We start from the raw sequence: 25,354 nt of genomic DNA, 5'->3' as shown, positions 1-25,354 counted from the left end.
GAGGTAGTATTTGCTTTTGGGTTTCCCATGTATCTAGCAGTTATCTTGTAAATAACCAAACTGGACAGATTTTCTGCCAACAGACAAACGTTATGTAAAGCAAAAGTTAGTGGGAAGCATTTTTGTCTCTCTGGATTTTCTAGGATACCTAGGCCACATTTTAGTTCCAAAGAAGGGATGGGTTGATTTTCAAAGGGAGACTGCAACATCAAACTGCTGAGTTACCATATCTGCCAGTTTGGGCTGAGCTAACAGAGATCAGCTTGATGAGCTTCCTACTAAAACTAATTGTCCCTTTTTAAATTGTTGTATAACATAAAATATATCTCGTGGCTTTGTTAGTTCCATAGTAATTTAGAAAGATCATTCATTTGTCAGTGAATGTAGTTTTGTTTACAAACTGAACAGAAACTGAGATCTAAGTTTCAAGAGTCCTTTGGCAAAATGCTGCATTAATTGCTCTCATCAGTCTACCCATATTTATGCACATGGCAGCAACTGTGTTGTGAGCTGCGTAGGATGAGTAGGAATCATTGGTCAACTTTTCAATTTTCCATGAAGCTAACTTACTTTGAAGGGATGTAACCTAGTGGCAAACTAAAATAATAGCCTACCTAGCTACTTGGTGCAAGATAGATATGCACAAATGGAAAAAGGGTAATGCACATGATGAACTTGTATTTCACTTCATGATGTGATGGACTCAAATTATATACTTGTATGATTTGTCTGATGACTTCATGATGCATGTGTTGTCATTAAAGTGTGCTTATGACTTTTATTAGATGCACATGATTTACTCCTGGAGGTCTAGACAATGTTGGTTCTGGAACATCTGCCTGGTAGATGCCAATAGATGATGGAACAATTCTTAGAAGTGAGAAATATTAGGCTTTTAAATAATCCCTAATCCGATCAAGTACCTTTGGTACTTATTGAAGCCCAATTAAATATTACACTTGTTAGGTGGGAAATGAGTATATTTAATATATTTCTTTTCCAATAATTGTGGTGTGATGGTCAGGTATTACTCCCAATGTGAACTGAGGACCCATATCAGTTGTCTGTTTAAAATCTTTATGATCCCTGTCTGTTAAGATGTGTTTTTATTGCAAACAAGCTGAGGAGGTGTTAGTAATTCAGGTATTGGACTGGAGCCTGGAAGACCAAATCATATGTCTCACCTCCAGAGGTTCATTCTCTGACTTCAGGCTAGTCACAATTTATCAACCCAACCTCCTTCATAGGATGTAAGAAAAATTGGAAGGAGTATTGTGCATGTAGCCTTGACTGCTGTAGAAAAGATGGGATAGAAATGTAACAAAGAGAAATATAGGAAGTGTTAGGAGCATTGTCCAAACCAAGGATCAGCAGCTTCATTTCTTTCCAAACATGGTTTCTTTAAGAACTGACCTTTAAAAAGGAATGAGAAGAAACACTGACTAATGAGCAGTTTGTTCTTCTAAGTTGTGGTAGGCCATTTGGGATTAGCATATTCACCATTGCTAGGTGGGTTTATATGTAATGATTCATCTCAATTTGCAGGTGAGGGCAAAGACTGAGGTCACCTGTCAAATACCTCAGGTATCAAAGGAGTCCCTTTATGTCTCATAATAAAGCTCATTAGTGCTTTTTTTGTAAAAAAAAAAAAAGCCAGAATTCACACATGTCATACAACCCGCCTTGCCTACTCTACAAGGTTTCATCCAAAAAAGGTGTGGGAACTCAGTTCTGGGCGTTCTATGACAAAAAAAGCCCTGAAGCTCATTTTAAACAGTGCTTTGGAGCATTGTCGTTTTACATAGCATGTGATCTAGATAGTGGAAATTTCTTCTCATCCTTTGATAGAATTGTGGCAATTTAGGCAGCCAAATTATTGCTTGACATTTAATTACTACTGAGTTGTTAGATTCATTTCCCCCCAATTTCTTTGCTACCACAATGATCAACAATTGCCTTTCTCAAGTAAATGCTATGCATCTTGTCTTTTCACTGAAAGAGAACATGGAAAGGAGGAATTGTTAGAACCTCACAGTGCTAGAAGACATCCGATCAAGTCAAACTGATGGGCCTGTTTTGGCTCAAAAGTATATTTTAATAAGATAGTTTAAAGGTAACTTTAATTAGGGAGAACATTGGCTTATTGTGATGATCTGAGTCATGTAACATTTAAACAAATCCTTGTAATAATGGTTACCAGTGTGGATCAGGAGCATACAGTATATATTTCAAACAGCTTTCCCAAGTCAGAGCTCTGTAGTTCCCAGCCAGCGCTGCGTGGGGGGGGGGAAGAGCAGAGTGGGTGGGGGCGGATGGGGTGGGGTGGTTTTGGGGCACTTGGTGTGTAAAAGGTTCGCCATCACAGTTATAGGGGAAGATAGATAAGGCTTGGATGATACCTACTGGGGTAATGAAATCTCTATGAGCAAACAACCAAGCTTAGGGGAGTACCAAGAACTCCACAGTTCATCTTTGAGTTACAAATATACCCTTTTGTTAAATACATGAGGGAAATTTAACAGTTCTACAAATCAGTTAGACACACATCAATAAACTCATTGTCAACACTGCTAACATCGAATGTTATTACTTGACATGAGATGAAGAAGTAGCTATTTCATATGTTAAACTTGTGTATTGCTTTAAGATGGGTATTGTTTTAGTTTAAGGTTAGGAGGGGGGAATGAGTAGGATTGCACTTTCAAGGCCATTTGTGTCTATAAAGAAGATAAGGTTTGGCAGTTCTTCTAACCGCAGACATGTCAAACACAAGGCCCGGGGGCCGGATCTGGCCCGCGAAGTGGTTTCATGTGGCCCGCGAAGCCATCCTGGAAACAGTGAGGGAATGGCCCCCGCTGCCTTGGCCCTGGCCCAGAGACCCTCCTTCTGCCAGAGACCCTCAGATCTGTCCCACTCCTGCCCAGGCCCCCATAGGCACCCTTGATGCGAACGATATATAGCTGGCCACACCCACCCAGTAGGCCATACGCACTCTAGCCATGCCCACCCAGTAGGCCACACCCACCCTGGCCATACCCACTCGGCCCCCTGAGGGCAACCGCAATGCTGATGCGGCCCTCAATGAAATTGAGTTTGACACCCCTTCTAACGGAAGGGAAACTGATTCTTTAAATTAATTGGAGAATATGATTAATGACAAAATTAGAAAGGTGGAGAATTGTGTTTTAATATATTGTGCAAGGCGCAGAAATTTCAGATTCCAGCTTCTTTCAAGCAAGCATTTGCCGGTGTATTAGGCTAATAAAGGACTTTTAAGGTAAACAATGCCTCAGAGTCACTTGAAAAGCCCATAGGTCGGAAACTTGACACTCATTTTCCCAAAGGACAATATCCTCTATGCATGAGAGGTATCAACAGATTTGAGATAATCTGGAGATTTGTAGATATATTTTGTTAAAAAAATAACCCATCAGGAAAAGCTGAGGAAATGGTGTGTGAACATGTTTATGAACATTTATGAACATCAAATATAAATCTGTTGGAGGAGGTAGGAAAAAAAATTAAAAAAAAAACAGGAATGGAGGGCAGTCGTATAGCCACTTCACATTTTTCTCTTTATTGATTTTTAGGAAGCAGCCATACTTGGCAAGAATGTATTGGTCCTGGATTTTGTTGTCCCTACTCCTTTAGGAACAACTTGGGGTAAGTTAGTGGTTCTCAATCTTAGTACAAAGAAATACCCCAGTTTTGGTTTTGCTTATGCTTATGTTTCATCTTCACATTACGGAAATAAGGTATGAAGAAATACCACATTGGGCTGTGCTCATACATTACACTAATCCACCATTTACTTTGCTTGGTTTTGTAGTTTGTAAACTATGATTTATACTTAATAGCATGTTGCATGAATTCAGCAAATTGCTATTTATTCAACAGACCTTGTAAGCTCTGGATTAATGCAATATGTGAAACCAGCTACATTCTTCAGAATTTATTTTATTAGATTCATATCTGATCTTTGTGGAGAAGCTCAAGGCAGCATACATACTGTAATGCCTCCTCCTATTTCTTCCCACAGTAATAATCCTGTGAGGTGGGATGGATTGAGAGACGGTGTCTGGTTCAAATGAACTTCCTTGGCTAAACAGGGATTAGAACTAGGGTTTCCCTGCTCCCAGCCCAACCCCTTAACCATTGTGCCACACTGGCTCTCAGAATTCTGCTTGGCTTTCATACAAAGGGGCTGAAAGGCCTTCCACAACTGCTTGGCCATTGGAGATTCCCACCAACAAAGTTGCCAGTTAATTGTTTCCCTGTTTTCTGTATGATGATCCTGGATGATTCTGCTATGCTTACTTTTACAGGTCTTGGAGGAACTTGTGTAAATGTAGGCTGCATCCCTAAAAAGCTGATGCATCAGACAGCTTTGCTTGGGCAAGCCATAAAAGATGCACCTGCATTTGGATGGCAACTTGGTGACAAACGTAAGGATATAAAATTCCATTTCTGTGAATGTTACACTATTATTTGGGGAAAATGACATGGGAATAGAAAGGCAGTGGGTGGGATGCATAGTGGGATAAAGATATATTTTTATGTTATGTTGAAGTGCAGGAAGAAGGCGTGGTTGAATAAATGGTGTGGTTGTGTTTAGTTTAGAGATTTAATACCATAGGTCTGAATGCTACCTCCAAACTGGGGTATATAAAAGCAATTCTCCAATATGCTTGAAGCATAGAGCTCAGTGCAGAGCCTTCACAAATGTCCTGAAAACTGATAAGACACTCTCTAATAATTTATTTGAAGCAAGCATGAAATAAAATCTTGAACGGCTTAAGAGGAAGATGCTGCACTACTTGCACATTTCTGACTATATTTATTATTCTTTGTTCCATGTCAGCAAAACTTAATAAACCCAGGATAATTTAATATAATTTTCAGAAAGGAAGGCACAATCAAAATCATGTGTATATGTAGCTATGTAATGAAGCCTTAGTTAAAATTAAAGACATAGATGAATGCTAGATTCTTTCTTTTTTTTCTTTGATCCTTAGCCATAAAGCACACCTGGAGCTCTTTGACAGAAGCTGTTCAGAATTATATTGGCTCTCTGAATTGGGGATATAGAGTGTCCCTACGAGAGAATAAAGTCACATATGAAAATGCTTATGGAGAGTTCATTGGACCACACACAATTAAGGTACTAAATACCTTTTGAATACTTTGTTATATCACTTGTTTTCCATTGGATCTCTTATGTTTCTTTTACTTGTGTAGGAAGTTGGTATGGAGCATGTCTGTTAAATGACAAGGCCCTACTGTTCTTCCAAATAAGTCATGCTTGTCTGATACCATGGATTCTTCTCCATTTTTTGAAAGAGTAGACTGAAGTTATCTTTCCATCAATTGTAGCAATTCAGTGAATTAGCTTCTGTTATTTAGCAGCAAGGAAGTGCCCAATTCTTTGTCCTGACCTTGGCTTAAATATCAAAGCAAACTGGGTTCAAGGTCTTAAGTCTTAGAAACCAGAATCAGATAGAGTCTTGGGACCAGTTTTTCCCCCCCTTCTGGTCAATTGTGTTTGATTCTTGGAGATTGCCTGGACAAGTCCTTGCAGAGAGTGCTGTAAAGCACTGTGAAGTGGTATATAAGTCTAAGTGCAATTGCAATTGGTATCTGGCATAGCTATTAAAAGTACATAGCAAAGAATTAATGGTAATTAATATCTAATCTATCAAAGGTGGACAGCAGATACATCTGGATCTTCTTATAAAAGCAACTTCCGTGTTTTATTGTAGATGAACAAGAATTCTCTATACATTGTAAAAAAAATTGCTGGGCATGGATATAACTGGAATTGAACTTTTAGCTGGAAGAACTGGGACCTTGGTTTAGCTGGAATACTCAGAAAATATTTTTAGATCAGAATTCTTTGTCCAAAGGTTATATTGTTTGCATTTGGCCCTGCTTGGTGAATCATTTGGATTCTAATACAAAGCAAGGTAGATTCTCAAAAGCTGAAGGTTACCCAGCTCACTTCCCCTTTTCTTAAAAAATAACCTATCTCTTCTTAGCCATGAGCAGTTTTTCCTTGATTAAAAAAACTGCTTCCTGATCTAAAGTAGCACATCCTCAGCCTATTATTATGGCATAATGGAAAAAGGGTGCCTAGCCAGGTCCTAGATCTTGCCATAAACTGAAATAGCAGCCATTCTCTACCCATTTAGGCATCACTCTTAATAACATCATCCATATAGGTTCATTCACCTGCATGTCTTTAACATTAGTTATTTAGGAAATGTGTATGCTGCCCAATCTCTTAATAGTTCTTGGCACCTTATGAGGTATAGTATATACTATTGTCTGCCAGCAGTGTCTTTATGTAATATCAGCTGGAGGGCCAAATCAGTCTCCGTGGAAAAGAAGTAATGGATGCAGCTGACAAAAACGTGATTGATGTCCATAAATTCGGAGAGGTGGGAGAGATTTTTTCACTCTGGATTTAGATGATTAGTATCAGCCAGGCAAAATCTGGAAGGTTTGCAGGAAGAGAACGGCTAGTTTGATAGTTCTGGGGAAGGTAAGAGCGCAGAAGGAAGGTAACTTGCAACAAGACTAATGCAAGAGAAGCGTTTTCAAGATTTCCTGCCATGGGAGGTAAAGAGTAGTTGGGGAATATTTCCTTCTTTGTTACTCTCAGAAAATCTGAGTATAGTTTTTAAGCCATGTGGATTGATTTCCAAAGTTCCTTGGGCTAATGCCTTATTTGGGTCACTAGCTATATTTACAAGCAGTGCTTCGTCTAGTAGTCTTAGCCCAATGAAAAGCGAGTTTGCTACATTATGAGGAGACTTATTTCATATCCCAGGGTTCAGCTAAAAAACTTGCTCTGTTGTTTACAGACAACAAATAATAAAGGGGTAGAGAAAATTTACACAGCAGAAAGATTTCTGATTGCCACTGGAGAAAGACCTCGCTATCTGAACATTCCAGGAGACAAAGAGTATTGCATCACCAGGTAACATAAAATAAATGAATTGATGTGTTTTATACTGCCTCATGGCACTCAAGGAAATTGGCTAAAATGTAGCATTAGGAAGACAAGGTTGCTCCTTAATAGAACTCTTGTGGTAAAATGGTTCCTTATTGAAAATATTTCTTTTTAATCCTCAGAGGACCAGTTTTTAGGTCTTTTCTTGGAGATGCTGTTGTGGGGTAACTTAAATTGCACTTGAATGCACTTTCAGACAACAACCTGGAGATAGTAACTGAGAATTTGGAAGGCTACAGTCCGAAGAAACCATTAAAATAAAGCCTTTGACTAACCTTTTAAATTTGTCTATCAACATTTAAAGTCTTGGCTGTATGCATAAAACCTACCTTGCTCATCTCCATTGAAAACACATCTTCAGTTTCTGCAAAGGTCTATTAATGTACAGCCAAAAGCAAAATGCGTAAAGGAGTGGGAAGTAAGGGAAGGGGAAAAGCTGTTATATTTGTGTAGTTCAAAAATTCAAGCCATGAGAAAATTGTCCTGCATTAACTGATATGAAAAAGTAATGGTCTGCAAAATGTTGAGAATTCGTAATGTGTTGAGCTTTCAGGTTTGAAACAACTGTTTTGAGCTTGAAAGAATCTCATTATGAGCTTGCAATACTGGTTTCAAGATTAAAATAATGCTATTTTGAGCTTAGAGGCCTTCCAATATGGTTGGAACAACCTGTTTTGAAACAGATATTTTCAAAATGAAAACTTGATACATACACCTTTGGAAAGGCAAGGGAAAATGGCTAGGCTCTAGCTAGTTGTGTCTATGGGGCACACTTAGCTTTCCAGTCCCATCTTGGTGATCTCTAGGAACACCCAGGTTACATTGCTTAAATTCAAAGGTAAGCCTCAAATTGAAACTAAAAAAGTTTCTAATTGGTCTAATATGATAAAAATGGCAGGTTTTAAAATAGAGCGGAAGAGGAGATTGATAATTCTAGTTCTCTTCAATACAATGTTGTTGATCTAGACCAGTGTTTCTCAACTGTGGCAACTTTCAAAGTGGTGGACTTCAACTCCCAGAACTCCCAAGCCATCCATGCTGACTGGGAAATTCTGGGAATTGAAGTCCATCCATCTGAAAGTTGCCAAAGTGGAGAAACACTGATCTAGACATTGACCAAATATATTCAGTTTTTATCCCTCTGCCAAAGACTCTATGATGTTACTCACAGGGAGATAACCAACAATCCCCAAATAAAAGAATAGTTAATAAATGGGGGTCTTACTGTTGATCATAGAAAGTTGTTAAGTTAGAGGAGTGGTGCTAGAAAAATAATACCATAACATTTTTTTTGTTAGAACAAAGTTATATGGAACATTTGTCTCTGTAAAATATAACAGCAAAGTGTCCAGTTTGCTTGTCTTTGTAAATACGTTTCTTGAAATTATTCAAAGATTCTACCATATGCCACCGGAAAATATTCAGCATAGTTTTATCTCTGGAAGGAGAAACCTTCTGTCTGATGACTTCAAAATCTTCTTGAAATAAAATTTCCCACCTGTCCCTTCAGGGGGCCGGAAACTCTGATGAAAGAAAAGGCAACTGGGGATTCTTCAGTTGTTGAGGGGCAATTCCTTTATCTGTGACTTAGCCATGGTTCCAAGGAGTGATTGAAATTCACTCAAATATCTGGAGATATATACAGTATAGCCTTATTCTTGCTGTTGATCCCTCTATGTCAGGGGTCTCCAACCTTGGTAACTTTAAGACTTGTGGACTTCAACTCTCAGAATTCTCAGCCAGCTTGGCTGGCTGAGCAATTCTGGGAGTTGAAGTCCACAAGTCTTAAAGTTGACAAGGTTGGAGACCTCTGCTCTATGTTATATAGAAATTGCCCATCTCTCATCACAATTTACTTTTTTTCTGGATTCATGCACTTAATATTTTTGTCTCTAAATTAATTTATGTATATATTTTCCAGCGATGACCTTTTCTCACTACCTTACTGCCCAGGAAAGACATTGGTGGTTGGAGCTTCTTATGTTGCTCTTGAATGTGCAGGATTTCTTGCTGGACTTGGTTTAGATGTGACTGTCATGGTGCGTTCCATTCTCCTGAGAGGCTTTGATCAAGATATGGCAAATAAAATAGGAGAGCATATGGAAGAGCATGGTGTAAAGTTCATAAGAAAATATGTGCCCACTAAGGTAAGACTTGCCCAAAAGAAGTGATTTTAAAAGTGGCTTTCCTGGTAACATGCTTTGTGGTTCATATTCCTTCTTCCTAAGACTTCAAAAGTGCTTGCAGGTTTCAAGATTTCTTGTGTAAGTCACATATGTCTTAAACCAGAGAGCGGCAATATTTTGGAGGACAGAGTATTCATGTTTTTAAAATATAATTAATGTCAGCCTTGGGACTGCATGGGGTGTGTTTGATGTCGTACTGATTTCACTGGAAGACAAACTTGTTTTTCAGGAGTTGAAAGGCTTTAAAGGTGGCAGTGGATGTGTTTTGCTGCAACAGACTGCATTCACAATGAAAAAATCATTGTTGAAAATCAGATATTTCGATGGCACAATCTAAGGGCTACAATTTGATGTCTGAGTCCACATGCAATCCATTGAGCGACAAAACAGTACAACTGTAGAACATCAGAAGTTGTCCTTTACTAGCTTAAACTATTATCTACTTCTCTTACTGCCAGTAGCAAACTCTTGATCCAGGGATTAACCCTTGACTACTCAGTGACCTTAGTGCTTTATTCATTCTTTGATGTGACTTTGAGATGCCTTTTCTCCTGTCAGGATTGAACACTTAAAGAGCGACAAGGCAACTTTGATTTAGAATACTGGCATTACTTTTTCCCAATATTCATCATATGTAGATTTTCCCTTCATGATATGAATAGCTAGATGCTTTAAGACAATGTTGGCAGACATAAATCCCAAGTGGCTTATTATATTCTTAGGCAGAAGTCAACTTTAAGGCATTAGGCAGAATTCCATGTGCCTATGGAATACATGTTTAAATTACTTTTTTTTCCAGCGTTTTAAGTTTGCCTCTGAGGTGTCATGGAAGCCAATTTGACATAGTGGTTGGGTTTCAGAATAGGTAGGGAAAATCTAGATTCAAGAACCAAATGAACCATAAAGCTCAAAATGTTGGGCCATTTTCTTCCTCATGCTTGCCTATATCACGGGTTGGTTTTGACGGTAAAAATAAATGAGTAATTGAAAATATGTTGCCTTGTCTTTCTTAGGGGACAGGTCAAGCTTATGAACATAATGAATAAATATCAAATAATGGAAAAACACAACTTGTAAGGGCTAGCTATCTTGTTAGATTCTGGCCTATGTTGATTTTCTGTTTTTAGACTTTCTAACAGACCTAGTGTGCTCTTCCTACACTCAATACTAATTATTTGAACCATCTTCAAGCTAAGAAAGAGTGTTTGAATAGAGCAGTATACAAAGTTTCTTGGTGAACTAGGAATGGGAAATTGATGAGAACATAGATTTTAAAAGGCTGATCTATCTTTTTGCAAGGGACATGGCTGCCTCCGCTGCGCTTGGACCTTTTTAAGGAGCCATGGATTGAAATGGTCACATGAACAGCTTCTTAAATTCAGTATTATGTAGATTCAAAATCATTTTCCTTTGTGTTCAAACTGCTGGTTTCTTTGGAGAGAAACACCAGCAGAAAAAAAGACAGGTAGGAAATCTCTTGAAAAATGTAAGGGTCCAGAAACACAACAGCTTTTTCTTTAAGTCACAAGATAATAACTAAAATATAAAAATACAGAAAATACATTTGTGATTAAAGTTTATCACTATCCCCTACTTGAAGTCAATATTTAATTTATAAAAATATTGCAGATTGAACAGATCAAGGAAGGAACTCCTGGACTGTTAAAAGTTACAGCTCAGTCTACAGAGAACTCTGAAATAATTGAAGGAGAATACAACACAGTAAGTAATTTTCATGTGTTATTTTAGTTTCAATTTGTTTTATTTTTTTTATTTTAATCCCATTTATATCCCGCCCTTCTCCGAAGACTCAGGGCGGCTTACAATTTAAGCACAAACCAATGTGCTTAGCAATAGCCTTCATTCTATGTATATGCCTGCTTATTAGGGCTTTCGCCCCCCCCCCCCAAAGCGGCATTATTACAAAGTCAGCTTATTGCCCCCAACAATCTGGGTCCTCATTTTACCTACCTCGGAAGGTTGGAAGGCTGAGTCAACCTTGAGCCTGGTGGGATGCGAACCTGCACTAATTGCAGGCAGCTGGTGTTACTTAAGGAGGCATTAGCCCACTGCTCCACCAAGCCTCCAATTAAACTGTGGAAAATGCCTCTGAGCAAAATAGGCAAAGGAATGAAGAACAAAATGCTTCCTTGGTCAATGTCATAAATGGCTTTATATGAATGGGCCTGGATTTTGTAACATTTTTATATCACTTTGGATATAGTGATTGTGGAATGAGGTTTACCTTCATTTTCATGTCTTTCCAGGCTCATAACAATAAGAAATTGAAATTCCATAATGCTGATGGCAGAAGGATGTTAAGGGCTTAAAAAACAGTTTAAGGGACAAATAAAACCTTAGAGATGTAACTTGCCCAACTGTACAATGTCATCTGATTCACACTGGTGTTCATGAAATTGTGACATTGAAGCTATTGCATACTAATTTTATTTGAAACAGCTATGCAGTGTACATTTCTCACAACTTAATTGTGTCTTATATCCTGTTGAGTAAAAAATCCTCATAAATTCCCTAGGATAAGTGGATTAAATTAAAATATTGCTCTTCTTCAGGTGTTGCTAGCAATAGGAAGAGATGCCTGCACAAAAAAAATTGGACTACAGAAAGTTGGAGTGAGGATCAATGAAAAGTAAGGCTAAATCTCTTGTCTGTTTATTGTACTATGTCTCTTACTTGCAACATCAATCTTGAAGTCTTTATGCATATAAATTTTCAAGGAGACATAAATTTCTTTTCTGAAACTTACCTGCTGCAGCAAGAATGACACCATAATTACAGCTTCTTATTACTGGAGATGCCAAAAGGGCAAACTTAGTAATAATTAAAATGCTAATGATTAACATTCTGTTATTAAGGCTTTTGAGTTATCTCACCTTGCCAGATGTCTTGGGCAAAGAAAACCCTGAGCAATCCTTTTTTTGTTTCTTTGTTCTATTTTCTTAATGCTTGTGGTGGGGTGCAGAGCTTCTTTGTTTTTAGTAGCTAGGAAAAAAATGAAAAATGCAGCTTTTCGGTTGCAGCAATATAATAATTATAGCCCCCCCACCCATAGATGCTACAGCAATGATTTCAGGTAGAATCAAAATGAGTCTGATTTCTGTGAATTTGAAAATGTGATTCTTATTTTGACTATCCCTAGCTTGAAATGGCTGCAGCCTGCAACGTTACAGGTCTGTTTTTAACAGCATTTTAGGGCACAAATATTTGCATATATGAGGGTGACGGTTCGTTCTCTGAGCTTGTGGGTTGGTTTCCAAACATTTCATTACCAGGCTAGGTAGCATCTTCAGCGGAGTTTGGGGGATGTCAGTGTTCGTGTTCTTTTGTTTATAAGGGCTTGTGGGTGTGTTGAGTGAGGGTCTTGTGATGGGGAGGTTGCATCAGGTCAGGGTCATTGGGAGGTGAACTGCTAGTGGAAGGAGGGCTTGTGTGGGTTGGATGAGGGTCAGTACTATCTCTGGTTGGCTGTGGGTTTGATTTGTATTCTGAGGGGTTCATAGGCTGGATATAGGTCAAATCAGAATCCAAATCAACCCCACAGCCAACCAGAGACAGCACAGATCCTCATCCAACCCACGCAAGCTCCCCCTCCCACCAGCAGTTCACTTCCCAAAGGCCCTGACCTGATGTAACCTCCCCATCACAAGACTCTCATTGATTACTCACATCTGACCCATCACAAGACCTTCACTCAGCTCACCCACACCTGAAAGCTTTATAAACAGAAGAACACTGACATTGACATCCCTAAAACTCCACTGAAGATGTTACCTAGCTTGGTAACAAAATGTTTGGAAACCAGCCCACAATCTTGGAGAACAAACCTTCACCCTCATCCTACACCCGAGCTACAGATGTTTGCCACTATTTGCATATATGCTATGGTTTTGCCTTCATGCGCTATAATGCTTCTGCTATTGAGATCTGCAAAACAATAACCTGACGAAAGTGCCAGAACCAGTGAAGAATAGCACTTGGGGAGGGGTTAGGGTTTTGGGTTCAGACAGGGATGCGATGCAAGAAACTGCAAACCATTTTTGTTTGTTCTAATCACAATTTTTTTCTCTGCAAATGTTTCTCCACAAAGCGCACGCTATAGTCCCTTTTTAACGAGATTATGATTCTTTTAATCTGCAACCAAAGCCTTGCATATGGATCAGCTTTTATATTTTTTCCTCTCCTCCAATCAACCTCTAGTACAGGAAAAATCCCTGTTAATAACAAAGAACAAACAAATGTGCCTTATATCTATGCTATTGGAGATGTCCTGGAAGGCAAACCAGAACTCACCCCGGTGGCAATTCAGGCGGGTAGGCTGTTGGTGAGGAGGCTTTATGGCGGAGCATTCACAAAGGTAAATCAGTGCTTATCATGATGGTTGTAAAAGCAATGGTTTTGAAATGCATTTTTGTTTTAAGTTTACGCTCATGTAATTGGTAGCTAACATTCATAAACTTACAGCAACAGTCCCAAATGAAATTCCTCTAGCTTCTTTGAATTACAACTCTCTTTGGGCTACAGCCACCATTGCTGGTAGTTAGGGATGATGGGCATTATAGTTGAACAACATCTGAGGAAAAGAAACCAGGGAACGTTTTAGTGGTGTTCTTTTTCTAACTTTGCGATCGCCCTTGAATTAAATGCTGCAACTTTAAAATCATTTAATGCTCTCAGATATTATAGGCTTGTGCTTTGGGCAACTAACACTTATCTCCAAATATTTTTCCTTGACAGTGTGATTATATAAATATCCCCACTACAGTATTCACTCCTTTGGAATACGGAGCCTGTGGTTACTCTGAAGAAAAAGCAATTGAAAGATTTGGCAATAATAGGATTGAGGTATTTTGGAAATTGCTAATGTAGACTATGGCTTTTCACGTTTTTGACATGAAATTCAGAAAACCTTTTGCATTTCAAGTTTTGTGATGAACACAATCAAGTGAATGATTGTTATCTACTCCCTCTTGAGGGTGAATTATATGATTGTTGATTTTATTCTGTGTGTGATGGGATCTACCTCTGCGAACAAGCAAGTGGTTGGATCTGAAAATCAAATTCTCTGTTTTTAAAGAAAAACACCATACTGTTTGCAGAGCAGTTATCTTTTTGATAGGGTTAGGGTTAGGGTTAGGGTTAGATATGGGGTCTTGGCTGGTGCTAAAGCCAGAAGTCAGATGGGCATATCTCAGAAAGGGGAATTTCCACCCCCCCCCTCAGGCAGATCTCCATGATACATGTCAGGTCAGCTTCCTCATCCATGATCAAGTCTTACTGGCTTTATTACAAATGACCTGGTATTCAGCAGTAGCAGCCAACAACCCAGGTCTAAAAGGTTTGCCATTGGGGCCTGGGAATGAGCTCAAAGGCCTGGAATGTGCCACAAGAAAAAAATATACCTTTGGCATAGTACCCATGAGTGCCCTGTCCCACATATTTCATTACATTTTCCCATGTCCATCACCATTGGGATGTTACAGCATCTCCCTGTCCGAATTCCCTCCCCCCCTCCATACTTGTCCAGTTACAGCCTCTTTCAGGGCCATCAGCCCAGGATGCTTCTGCTTTGTTTGATGTAATCCCCTGTATTCAACAAAGCCATGCTAGCTGGAGATATTGGGTATTGTTGTTCAGTATATTTGGATGGCAACCAGGTTAGGGAAGGCTAATTCAGAGAATGTAGATTGGTGGCCCCCAGGGGGAGATCTTTCTCTGTGGGTGCCCCGGAGCTATGGAACCAGTTACCGGTTGAGCTCCGGACGGCGCCCGATCTCCGCTCCTTTTGCCGCGATCTGAAAACATACATGTTCGAACAAGCCGGCCTGGCCTGAGGGGGGATTGGTGGGGTTTTTTATTATCATTTTATTGGGGTTTTTATTAATGTATCAATTGTTTTTATGGGCATGTATTTAATTATTTTTTAATTTTTGTAACTCTTGTTTTATTCTTGCCCTGTACACCGCCCTGAGTCCTTCGGGAGAAGGGCGGTATAGAAATATTAATAAATTAAATTAAATTAAATTAATGTTCATGTAAGTTTACATTGGAATTAATGGTGTGTCAGGAGCCTAAGATAGAGCATCTGGATGTTCGTCACTTATCAGCTAAGGGAACAGCTTCCTTACCATTTAGAGTAGTGATGGAATGTAGTGAGGAGGTGGATTCCTATGAAGGAGGGGTGCTTTCCAGAGAAGTAGATGACAATTCAGATTTTATGTGCGAGAGAGAATGAAGATAGCCCCTCCCTAATAGTTCATGGAGTATATGGTAGATGTAAATAGTAGAGTGCTCAGTTTGGCAAGATTTTGTCTATTTTGTCTATGGAACAATAAAAGAATTCTGCTTGGAAGAAGCTGGGCTGGGGAATTCTGGGAGTTGAAGTCCAGTCATCTTTAAGTTGCTAAGGTTGAGAAATACTGATTTAGAGAAAGGCCATTAGTTAAGAAATGGAACTGTCTCTGCCTTAACTAAGCTGGATTTTTTTAAAAAAAATAAAAGCAATCCAGTTGCTGAAATGTCTGTAATTTTGTTCCTGTTCTTTTCCAGTAAATCTTGTTAAATGAAATTCTTGTTAAATGAAATGTAGAAGGGTGCTGACATGAGCTTGAAAATTGGCTGAAAGTCAGCATAGGTATTTATATATCATTTCTTTCCTTTTTCAGGTTTACCACAGTTACTTCTGGCCACTGGAGTGGACAGTCCCATCCAGGGACAACAACAAATGCTATGCAAAAGTTATTTGCAATCTTGCAGATAGGGTAATTTCAGTGCGCCATGAACCCTTTGCTTTTTTTCTGCAAAATGATTGGCATTTTGCAGAAGGAGAAGGAATGTTAATATTCATTTTGTACGCATTGTGACTCACCACCTGATTGCTTTTTTCTCTCTCTAAAGTACACCTGCGATTCTAATTGAATCTGTGTCATCTTCAGATCCTTAAATTGGAGCTATCTGGAGCTGAGGATGAAACTGCTTTCATTTGGCAGGCATCAATGATACCTTGAAAGTATTAGCTGGTTAAAATCCACCTGCAAATCAACTTCTAAATTATAGAGTCATTGTATAATAACACCTTGGCTAGGCTTTGCAACCATTAAATAGTACCCCTCTTTAGCTTTGCTCAGTATTTAGTTAATAGCTGTGAATGTTTTAATTTTCAAAGTATAACAACAGCTGAAACCCAAAATACCTTGGAAAAACTATTGTATCCTGAGTCTCAAAGGCTGTTTGTGTTAGGGCAAGTGGGCCTTAGTCTCTGTGAATCCTTCTCACAGTTTCCACTGCAGTTAATTTGGATATATATTTACTAATCTAAATCAGCTACTCCTCATTTGCAGTTTATCAAAAATTTTACTCCTAAATTGAAAGTGATGACTTGAAAGTTTCAGGTCTGCAACAAGTAGTATGAACCATTTACTCAGTCCTGCTAAATGCCCCTTCTCTGATGCTACTGTCAAAATGCAGCAGTTGGCAATAAAAACCCAGCCATTCAAAATTACCCATTTATTCCAGGACATTTTTCTGAAATATTAGAATATATGATATTTTAATTATAGGAATTGTAAGATCCTAATTGCTCAGAAATTATTAGATTTTGATATAATTATGTAGCATGTCTCTATTATGTCACTTTTCTTCAGTGTTTCAGGAAAAACAAAGTAGCCAGAAAAATTATGTCTTCCATGACATATAGTCCATAGTTTTTTCCCCAGATTAACAACCAACAATACACTACTTATACTGTATCAGGCCAGGACAAGCATGAGTTGTGCCAGAAAAAAAATGAACTGTATACAGTAGGAGTAAGGAGTTGAAACTTGACCAGAGAATCAGAGCTAATCATAATCATAATATAAAAAAGACTGTGGCAAAGGCAAGCAAGGGTAGTACCAATAGTAATAGGCGCCTTGGGTGCAATCCCAAAACAACTGGAGCACCACTTGAACACCACTGGCATTAACAAATTCGCCATTAGTCAATTGCAAAAGGCGGCCTTACTAGGAACTGCTTCTAACCTGCGACAATATCTATAATACCATCAAACATCCACATCTGCCTATCCCAGGTCCTTGGTAAGGACTCGATAGGTAGACAAAAATGCTAAATCCAGTCTGAACATCTGGCTGACTGTGCGATGATCAATAATAATAATAATAATCACCTGCAACATTACACTCCGGACTTAACAATTGTCGATAAGAAAGACAAAAAAGTCTGGATAGTGGACATGGCAGTGCCTGGAGACAGCAGAATAGACGAGAAAAAACTGGAAAAGATAACAAAATACAAAGACCTACAAATAGAAATAGAAAGACTGTGGCAAAGGCAAGCAAGGGTAGTACCAATAGTAATAGCCACCTTGGGTGCAATCCCAAAACAACTGGAGCACCACAGGAACACCATTGGCATTGACAAATTCACCATTAGTCAATTGCAAAAGGCAGCGTTACTAGGAACTGCTTCCATCTGTAATCAAACATCCACATCTGCCTATCCCAGACTTGATAAGTAGACAAAAATGCCAAATCCAGTCTGAACATCTGGCTGACTGTGTGAATAATAATAATAATATGAAGAAATTGCAGCTTCCTGCAATAACTCCAGCAAAGCTACAAAAAACTGCGCTACTTGGAGCATCTTACATTTTAAGGAGATACCTGGTTGATACCTAGGATGTTGGCAGCAGCCTGTGCCAACCTTTAGTGCCAGTCAATTTGAGTGTTCAGTTGACTGTTTCATGTTTTATGAATAAAAGTTTTATTATTATTATTATTATTATTATTATTATTAATAATAATAATAATAATAATAATAATAATTAATAATAATAATAATAATAATAATAATAATAATAATAATAATAATAATAATAATAATAATAATAATAATAATGTTTGAAGGGACTTGGAGGTCATCTAGTCCAACCCTCTGCTCAGGCAGGAAACCCTATATCATTTCGGACAAATGGCTGTCCAGTCTCTTCTTAAAAACTTCTAGTGTTGGAGCATTCACAGCTTCTAGAGGCAGGTTGTTCCACTGAGTAATTGTTGTAACTGTCAGGAAATTTCTCCCTAGTTGTAGGTTGCTTCTCTCCTTGATTAGTTTCCATCTGTTGCAACTGATAATTACTTGCTGGCTTTATATTTAGGATAAGAATGGCCTGTTGTCATTTGCTGCATCATTTTTGGTAACTTAGAAAACTTCCTAGTTGAATTAAAATATATCCTTTGTGCAATTTTCCAGCTAGAATATATGGAACAGAAGAAGTCCAATGACAGTACTCTTAGGAATGAGCAATCTTTAGACAATGGTGGACAAAATAATTAGCTGAGTTAAGTCCTTTTTGCTGCTCTCATTATCTAGAATCGAGTTATTGGTTTCCATGTCCTTGGTCCCAATGCTGGAGAAATTACTCAAGGATTTGCAGCAGCCATGAAATGTGGAATGACAAAAGAACAGTTGGACAGCACAATAGGAATCCATCCAGTCTGTGCAGAGGTGGGTATCTGGTGTGGGTTGGCAAAAAGCTTATGTTTTCATAGAAATTTTCTTATTTTGGGGAGCAATTTTGATAAATACTTTTTTCTTCTCTTTTGCTATAATTAGTTGGCTGTCCTGGGATGGGAAAAGTGATAGACAGTGTGGAGGAGCAATTGAGGTATTGGGCCTGTAAGTTTGAGGTTCAAGTCTGCTCTTAGTCTTTGAACCTGACTGGGGCCAGTGAAAATGAAGGGCAATCCCCCTGTAACTTGCTTTAAGATCTTGGAGAAAGTGTGGAATAGAAACCTAAGAATTCAATAACAGAACTAATGTTTTCCCTGTAAAAGCTCTTGGGTTTAATTCCTTGTGTCCCAAAAGAAGTCTTGGAAAGTCTCCTATCTAAACCCCTGCAGAGTTTCTGTCAAATCAGTTTGATACTCAGCTAAAAAAATTCTTGGGTTTAGATTTTCAGGGCTTAACAAAAATGCTTCACATTTAAATTCAAAGTTTCATGCCAGCATGAGACCGCCTGCAATACTGAATTGTGAATTCTTCTGTGAATCTCTGAAACTGCAGTCTAAATGTGTCATACCTAGTTAGAACTGTCAAGAAAACCCAGGCTATTCGAGATTTGAGTGTTCCCATTACTTGCCCCAGCTTCTGCAAGCCCAGCAGCCTGAAAGCTTGCAAATGCAATTAGATAAATAGGTATCATTTTGGTGGGCAGGCAACAGCATCCCGTGCGCCTTGGCCTATAATCATGTTGGCCATATGACCATGGAAAGGGCCTTTGAACAACACTGGCTCCCTTGGCTAAGAAACAGAGATGAGGATCGCCCCCTAGAGTTGGACATGACCTTTACCTTTATCTGTAGAGAAATTGGAAAAAGGCAGAGTGCTACTGTAGTATGGCTCCTAGCAGCAATACTTTTATATTGTTGCTAGAAGGACAATATGATTATAATTAGGTATGATGGGTGTTACTTTTATATTTGGTATACCTAAGTTCAGGAAAAAAAATGTATTTACTGTAAATTAATTGATTAATCTGTTTTAGACTTGCTATGAAACCTAAGACTGAGTGCCAAGAAACCACAGCATGAACTTATTTCTGTTTTTATTCTTGTTGTCATACATCATAGCTAGACTCACCTGATTGTATCACTGATATACTCACAGTAGGTTAAAAGAAGAAAGCAGACAGTGTAACCCAGGGTCATTATTTTGTTTCCCATTGAAACATCTTAAAAGTTTGAACTGAAAAAAATAATAAATTCTTTTCTTCAAAAGAAGAAAAAAAGAGAAATCCAGAAAAAAACCTTAAAAGCAGAATGTCTGTGCCAATGGCACAGAAGAGAGAATCACCTGGATGATTTCTCTCAACATTAAAATGGAAATATTAGTTGTATTTTTGGAAAATTACAGGTTAAAGTAGTAAAAATGGGTTGAAATTATATGTGAGTCTAAAAGAAAACAAAAGAGAATGAATCTATTGTCTTTCCTGCTCTCCCTCCTCCTAACAGATCTGTAAATCTAGAATTTAAAGATGTGCATAATTTTAGGTAGGAAATTTTGCAAAACACTTCATTTTGCATTCACATAAATTAGAATGTAATTATTACACTTAAGAGAACTTTTGGCACTAGCATTGCTAAAGATCTTTTAATACTATTCAAAAATGAGAATAAATATTTCATAGAAATCAATATACTGCAATAATTAATTTGGATTTAAGCAAAGATAAATAATTTGCTATATTTAAAAGCCAGCGACTACTAATAATACTGTTCAAAGCCAGAGATGGGAAGAGGCTGAAACTTATCCTTACTATTTTCAGGTGCACTAAACTTATTTGCATGGCTAAGATATGCAGATGCTGTATCCTGTTCCTATTTATTTTCTCCAAAAGGTGGCTTTGATGCCAGCTAATTGCTTTGCTTTGAACCTGTTAGACTGAATTATATCTGATTTCCTGTCAATCTCCTATCTGTATTTAGATGTCCTGGTGGTAGCAAAGCAAGCAGTTGCCCAGGAAATCACTGAAGACAACCAACTCACTATATTTGTTATTTCCTCATCAATTTATCTGAGTTTAGGATTGAAAAAGCATCCTAAACACATTTAAAGCTGTGTGAAAAACTATAGCTGCTCAGACTGCTGAGTAAATCTAATCCACATATTTTCATAGATATCAGGGGCCATTTGCCTTAGTCCGATGTGTTCATGTGACATTTTTGTTCACAGTTTTCTTCTGATCCAGGGCTGCCCTCAATCTCATTCCACCCCTTGGGACTATAGATTCAAGTTCTGCCACAGCTTCAGATCCGTGCCTGATGATCCTTCAGACAATATATTGTAGTCTTCTACATCTCTTTAAAAAATGTAATAGCTGAAGGAAGTGCAAATAAAAATGATGCAAGGAACATGTTTCATACAAGCTGAGCCTCATAAAATTCATAATCTTACATACACTCATCCAGCTACCCCTGCTTAGCTTCTAAACCTAGATTTTAAAAAAAACCCACCAGGAACTGCCATCTTATTTGTCTTAATAGGATTAGTACTTGGATGGGAAACCATAGGGCAGTGTTTCTTGACTTAGCAACTTTAAGATGCCTAGACATAACTTCCTGGCTGGGGATTTCTTCCGTTGTTGAAGTCCAGCTACCTTAAAGTTGCTAAGGCTGTAAGCTAAGTGGGGACGTAAACAACCAAACAAAACAAAACAAACCAGGAGAAATGCAATAGCAGCCACTGCCACATCATTACCAAGAAGGCAACATGGGCTTCTTTATGCAGCCACCAAACTCAAGTTCATCTTGAAAGAGGCTTAGCATGGCCTCACATGTTCCATATGAACTGGCAGTGATTTCCATCAGGTAGAGGTTTTCCCAACTCTACTTGGGAATGATGGAATCTGGGACTTTCTGCACATAAAGCATATTCTTTGCCACTGAAATTCAAGAACCATATTCTTCTATGAAATAGGTATTGCCTCTATTTTTGGGATTGCCTGAATGTCTTTTCAGATTGACAGATTAGATCCTATGAGCATGAAGTTGTCCCACATTTCCTCCCATATCACCAATTAATCACATCCCATTTGTACCAATGTAGGCATGCTTCTACTTTGGTCTCTTGAAAATATTTCTTAGCCAATGTTTATATTTTTAGAAATGGAAACACTGCTCAGCCCTTGCTGATTTTGTCCACCTGAATATTTGTATATGGCATATTAAAGACTCATTGTGTGAAGCTTACCTTTGATAAATTGTAATCTTCCAAAAAATTTTTATGAGATATATTGGACTGATTCTCAGCCAGCAAAAGCCTTTAAGACCAGGGGACTCACTTTCTCTAATTTCAGTGCAAAGTTAAGTAGGTAACCCATTCCTCTACAGAATAAATAATCTGCAGCCAGTTATTTCTGTGGAGATGGCACAATACAGTCTCAGCCACTTTCCTTTCTCGTCTAACTTTTAAAAATAAGAGCCAGATCATTTCTTCCTAATGATTTACAGTATTACCTACCCATTATCTGGTCAAAAAATTAAAATCAGGTCAAGAGCATATTATAGTATAGTGACAATGTTCAATTATTAAAGTATTGCACTAAGCCATGGGTTGTTTTGACTGACTTCCACAAAGTGGTAAGTCACAAGCCATGGTTTACAAGCCCCAATGCCTGATTCATACATGAAAAGGTCATCCACGCAAGATATATTAAATATGACTTGATAATAAGTAAGTCTCATTAGCCTTTTTAAACAGTACTTACAATGTGAAGAATAGATCAATGTATTGCATACATGAGGATTATTAAGAAGTTCTCATAATAAAATCTCAGTTCCGTATGCTGCTTTGGCTATTTAAAAACAATCTCAAAGTCAGACTAGTTATTTGTGGATGTAGAAGGCCAGACATCCATGGAGAACTGCATGTTAAGAAATGAGCAAATCAACATAACCTTCCATATCCAGAAAAGCTTTTCTAAACAATATCCATATCTTGTGTTTTCTCTCTTTTGTCTTTTTTTAGATATTCACCACATTGTCAGTGACAAAGCGTTCTGGTGGAAATGTTGTTCAGTCTGGATGCTGAGGTTAAAGTCACCCGCTGTTTGCCATTGCCAAAGACTGACTTTCATCACCGTTGCAACCTTCAGACGTCCGTAGCTGGGAAGTAAGAAAGCATTAAGACCTGCTTTCCTTCAGCCGGCAGAGGAGCAGGTGAAGAACACTGAAAGCTGCAAATTAGTTCTGATGATTGCATGGCAACTGGCACAACAGTGGGATGGACTCATGATCAAGATGCTGCTGGCAAGGCATTGGCAAGATGCTTCCATGAAGTCATAGCCTAAAACCAGGGTCTCTGGTAGGCAATGATGGAACAATTGCCAGCACAGCTTGAAACTAACTCTTTTATCTTATTGGAATAAACAGACTTATTTTCACTTTCGTTATTTTTATAGACCCTCCAACAACACAAATCTGGACTTCTACAGAAACAAGTGACCAAGTTCTGAAGAAATAAATGGGTTTCTAATATGTAACAGCAGATCATTGTGCTCTCTCAGATTCTGTAAAATTGAAAGGGATACTGTGTCACTGTTATTCAAGTTTAGAAACTGTGCTGTATTTCTGATGCTAATTACACTGAGTCATTCAACAGGAAAAAAAAACTACCCCCCCTTCCATCAAAGCAAACCATGTCTGAATTATTTATATAAAAGACTATATAGAAAGAGATCTATAAACATGTTCCTGAAAGCTTTTCTGGTTCATAATGTTCCTTTGTGCATTCTGAAGTACTTTTTTTCTTGATGTGCTGGATATTAATGTGCTCTGTTTATATCTACTCCATCCCATTTCCACACACATCACCCTGTTCAATTATGACTGAAGAAACATGGGCAGTCTGTGACCAGATTATTTCTGTAAGTAATCAGTTACTCTATTGCAGGACTTTCTAATCAGTCAGTTTATTGCAGGACTCTCCCAAGTCCCTGAGATAATCTTAGAGAAAGAATGGTATTTGTCACTTCTGGTTTAGTCCTGTCTACTTGGTAGCCTCACAAGGGTTTCTTAAAAGAAATATTCCTTCCCCCTCAATCTAGCAGGTGCAAAAGATCTAATCAACACATAAAGGTCCAATTAAACCGATTTATTGCTAAACAGCCAGCACAGGAATCTTCTTAACTGATGGTTAGCATCTGCTTGGAGTTAGATAAGGGTCCACCAAATTCAGGGTGTCTGGGTTTGAATTTAGTCTGCTTGTGGCTATATAGGGGTTTTAGACTGATCCCTCTTTTAACTCTGCCCCCAGCTTCTGCCACTCTTCCGCCTATACAATCCCAATATAAATTAAAACTTTCTGCATAAATAATTTACGGACACTGTGACTTATATTCTGAGAATGAAATGTGCCCTCCTCAGCAAGGTAGCGTGGGAGATAGTTGCAGTGGTTTTTCTGTATGTTCTGCTTCACATGTTATATTACATCCTGGTTTGCTTAGCTAGCTGCAATTAGTTGGGTTCAATCCATTGCTACAGCGTGCTGGCTGAGGAATTCTGGGAGTTGAGGTCCACCAGTCATAAAAGGGCCACATTTGAAGACCCCTGGCATAAACTGTCTGATATAGTGACTGATTTATACAATCTGTTGAAATAAATCATTTCAAATGATTTCAAATAATCCCTGTTACTGCAGGTCATGTGATGCTAGTCTGTGTTTCCATTAATCAGCTGGATTGAACTCTAAAGGATCTTCTTGGATTGGCTGTTGGTTTAGGAGTCAAATTGTTGGCTCAAAATTTATTCAATATATCAACACAGAAGAACAAAGTTAAAAATATAATAGCATATTGTTTAGTGAGAATCCAGTAAAGAAAGTGTATGCGTAGAAAGTAATCTTTATAGAGATGCATAGAAGAGTAATTACTGTACAGATGAGTCCTAATCTTGTTTTGCTGCTAAAACTCCATTCTTAAATCACTGCCAGAAAACTGCTAATGGTTTTAAAAATAGTTTTAGGAAGTGGAGATTAGATTTAGTTCCACCTTCTGTTGGTACTAATTTGATCAAGGATGTAAGTCTGTGTAGCTGCATCAGGCAAATGTGCTGAAATATAGAATAAAAGATAGAATATATTGTTGGTGTTACAAATGGACATTTGGTATTATAAAAAACACAATACAGTGTTCACTTCCTGTTTCTGAAGCAAGGATAGCAGCTAGAAAACGGGGTTAGATACATACACTAATTAATCAAACTACTTGCCTTCAGAGGTAGTTTCATTTAGCAAAGGTTTTTAATAGGTATTTCCAGTAAAAGGCAGGACAAGAAGCAATGGATGGAAACTAACCAAAGAGAGAAGCAACCTAGAACTAAGGAGAAATTTCCTGACAATTAGAACAGTTAATCAGTGGAACAACCTGCCTCCAGAAGCTGTGAATGCTCCAACACTGGAAGTTTTTAAGAAGAAACTGGACAGCCATTTGTCTGAAATTGTATAGGGTTTCCTGCTTGAGCAGGGGGTTGGACTAGATGACATCTTAGGTCCGTTTTATCATCATCATCATCATCATCATCATCATCATCATCATCATCATCATTATTCCTACTGGGCTGATTTTTTTTCTAGTCTAAGGCTAAAT

The 25,354-nt window shown here is 38.2% G+C and overlaps 1 protein-coding gene across 1 annotated transcript in view; it reads left to right on the top strand.

Moving 5' to 3' along the window:
• Positions 1-24,685, top strand: part of TXNRD1 (thioredoxin reductase 1) — a 33,321-nt gene extending 8,636 nt beyond the window's left edge. Inside the window, exons 3-14 of the mRNA XM_081331071.1 lie at positions 3,591-3,663; positions 4,326-4,445; positions 5,016-5,161; positions 6,864-6,979; positions 8,934-9,159; positions 10,828-10,920; positions 11,772-11,848; positions 13,417-13,573; positions 13,954-14,061; positions 15,882-15,977; positions 18,583-18,717; positions 22,738-24,685. Of these exons, the coding sequence (XP_081187197.1) occupies positions 3,591-3,663; positions 4,326-4,445; positions 5,016-5,161; positions 6,864-6,979; positions 8,934-9,159; positions 10,828-10,920; positions 11,772-11,848; positions 13,417-13,573; positions 13,954-14,061; positions 15,882-15,977; positions 18,583-18,717; positions 22,738-22,800 (1,410 nt within the window). The 3' untranslated portion in view covers positions 22,801-24,685. The remainder of the gene's footprint in view (positions 1-3,590; positions 3,664-4,325; positions 4,446-5,015; positions 5,162-6,863; positions 6,980-8,933; positions 9,160-10,827; positions 10,921-11,771; positions 11,849-13,416; positions 13,574-13,953; positions 14,062-15,881; positions 15,978-18,582; positions 18,718-22,737) is intronic.
• Positions 24,686-25,354: the final 669 nt, after the last annotated feature.

Source organism: Vipera berus (genome assembly GCF_964194415.1).
Source record: "Vipera berus genome assembly, chromosome: 6".
In the NCBI taxonomy this organism is placed as follows: Eukaryota; Metazoa; Chordata; class Lepidosauria; order Squamata; family Viperidae; genus Vipera; species Vipera berus.
The sequence above is the reverse complement of the archived record's forward strand: the minus strand, read 5'-3'. Positions and strand labels throughout refer to the sequence as shown.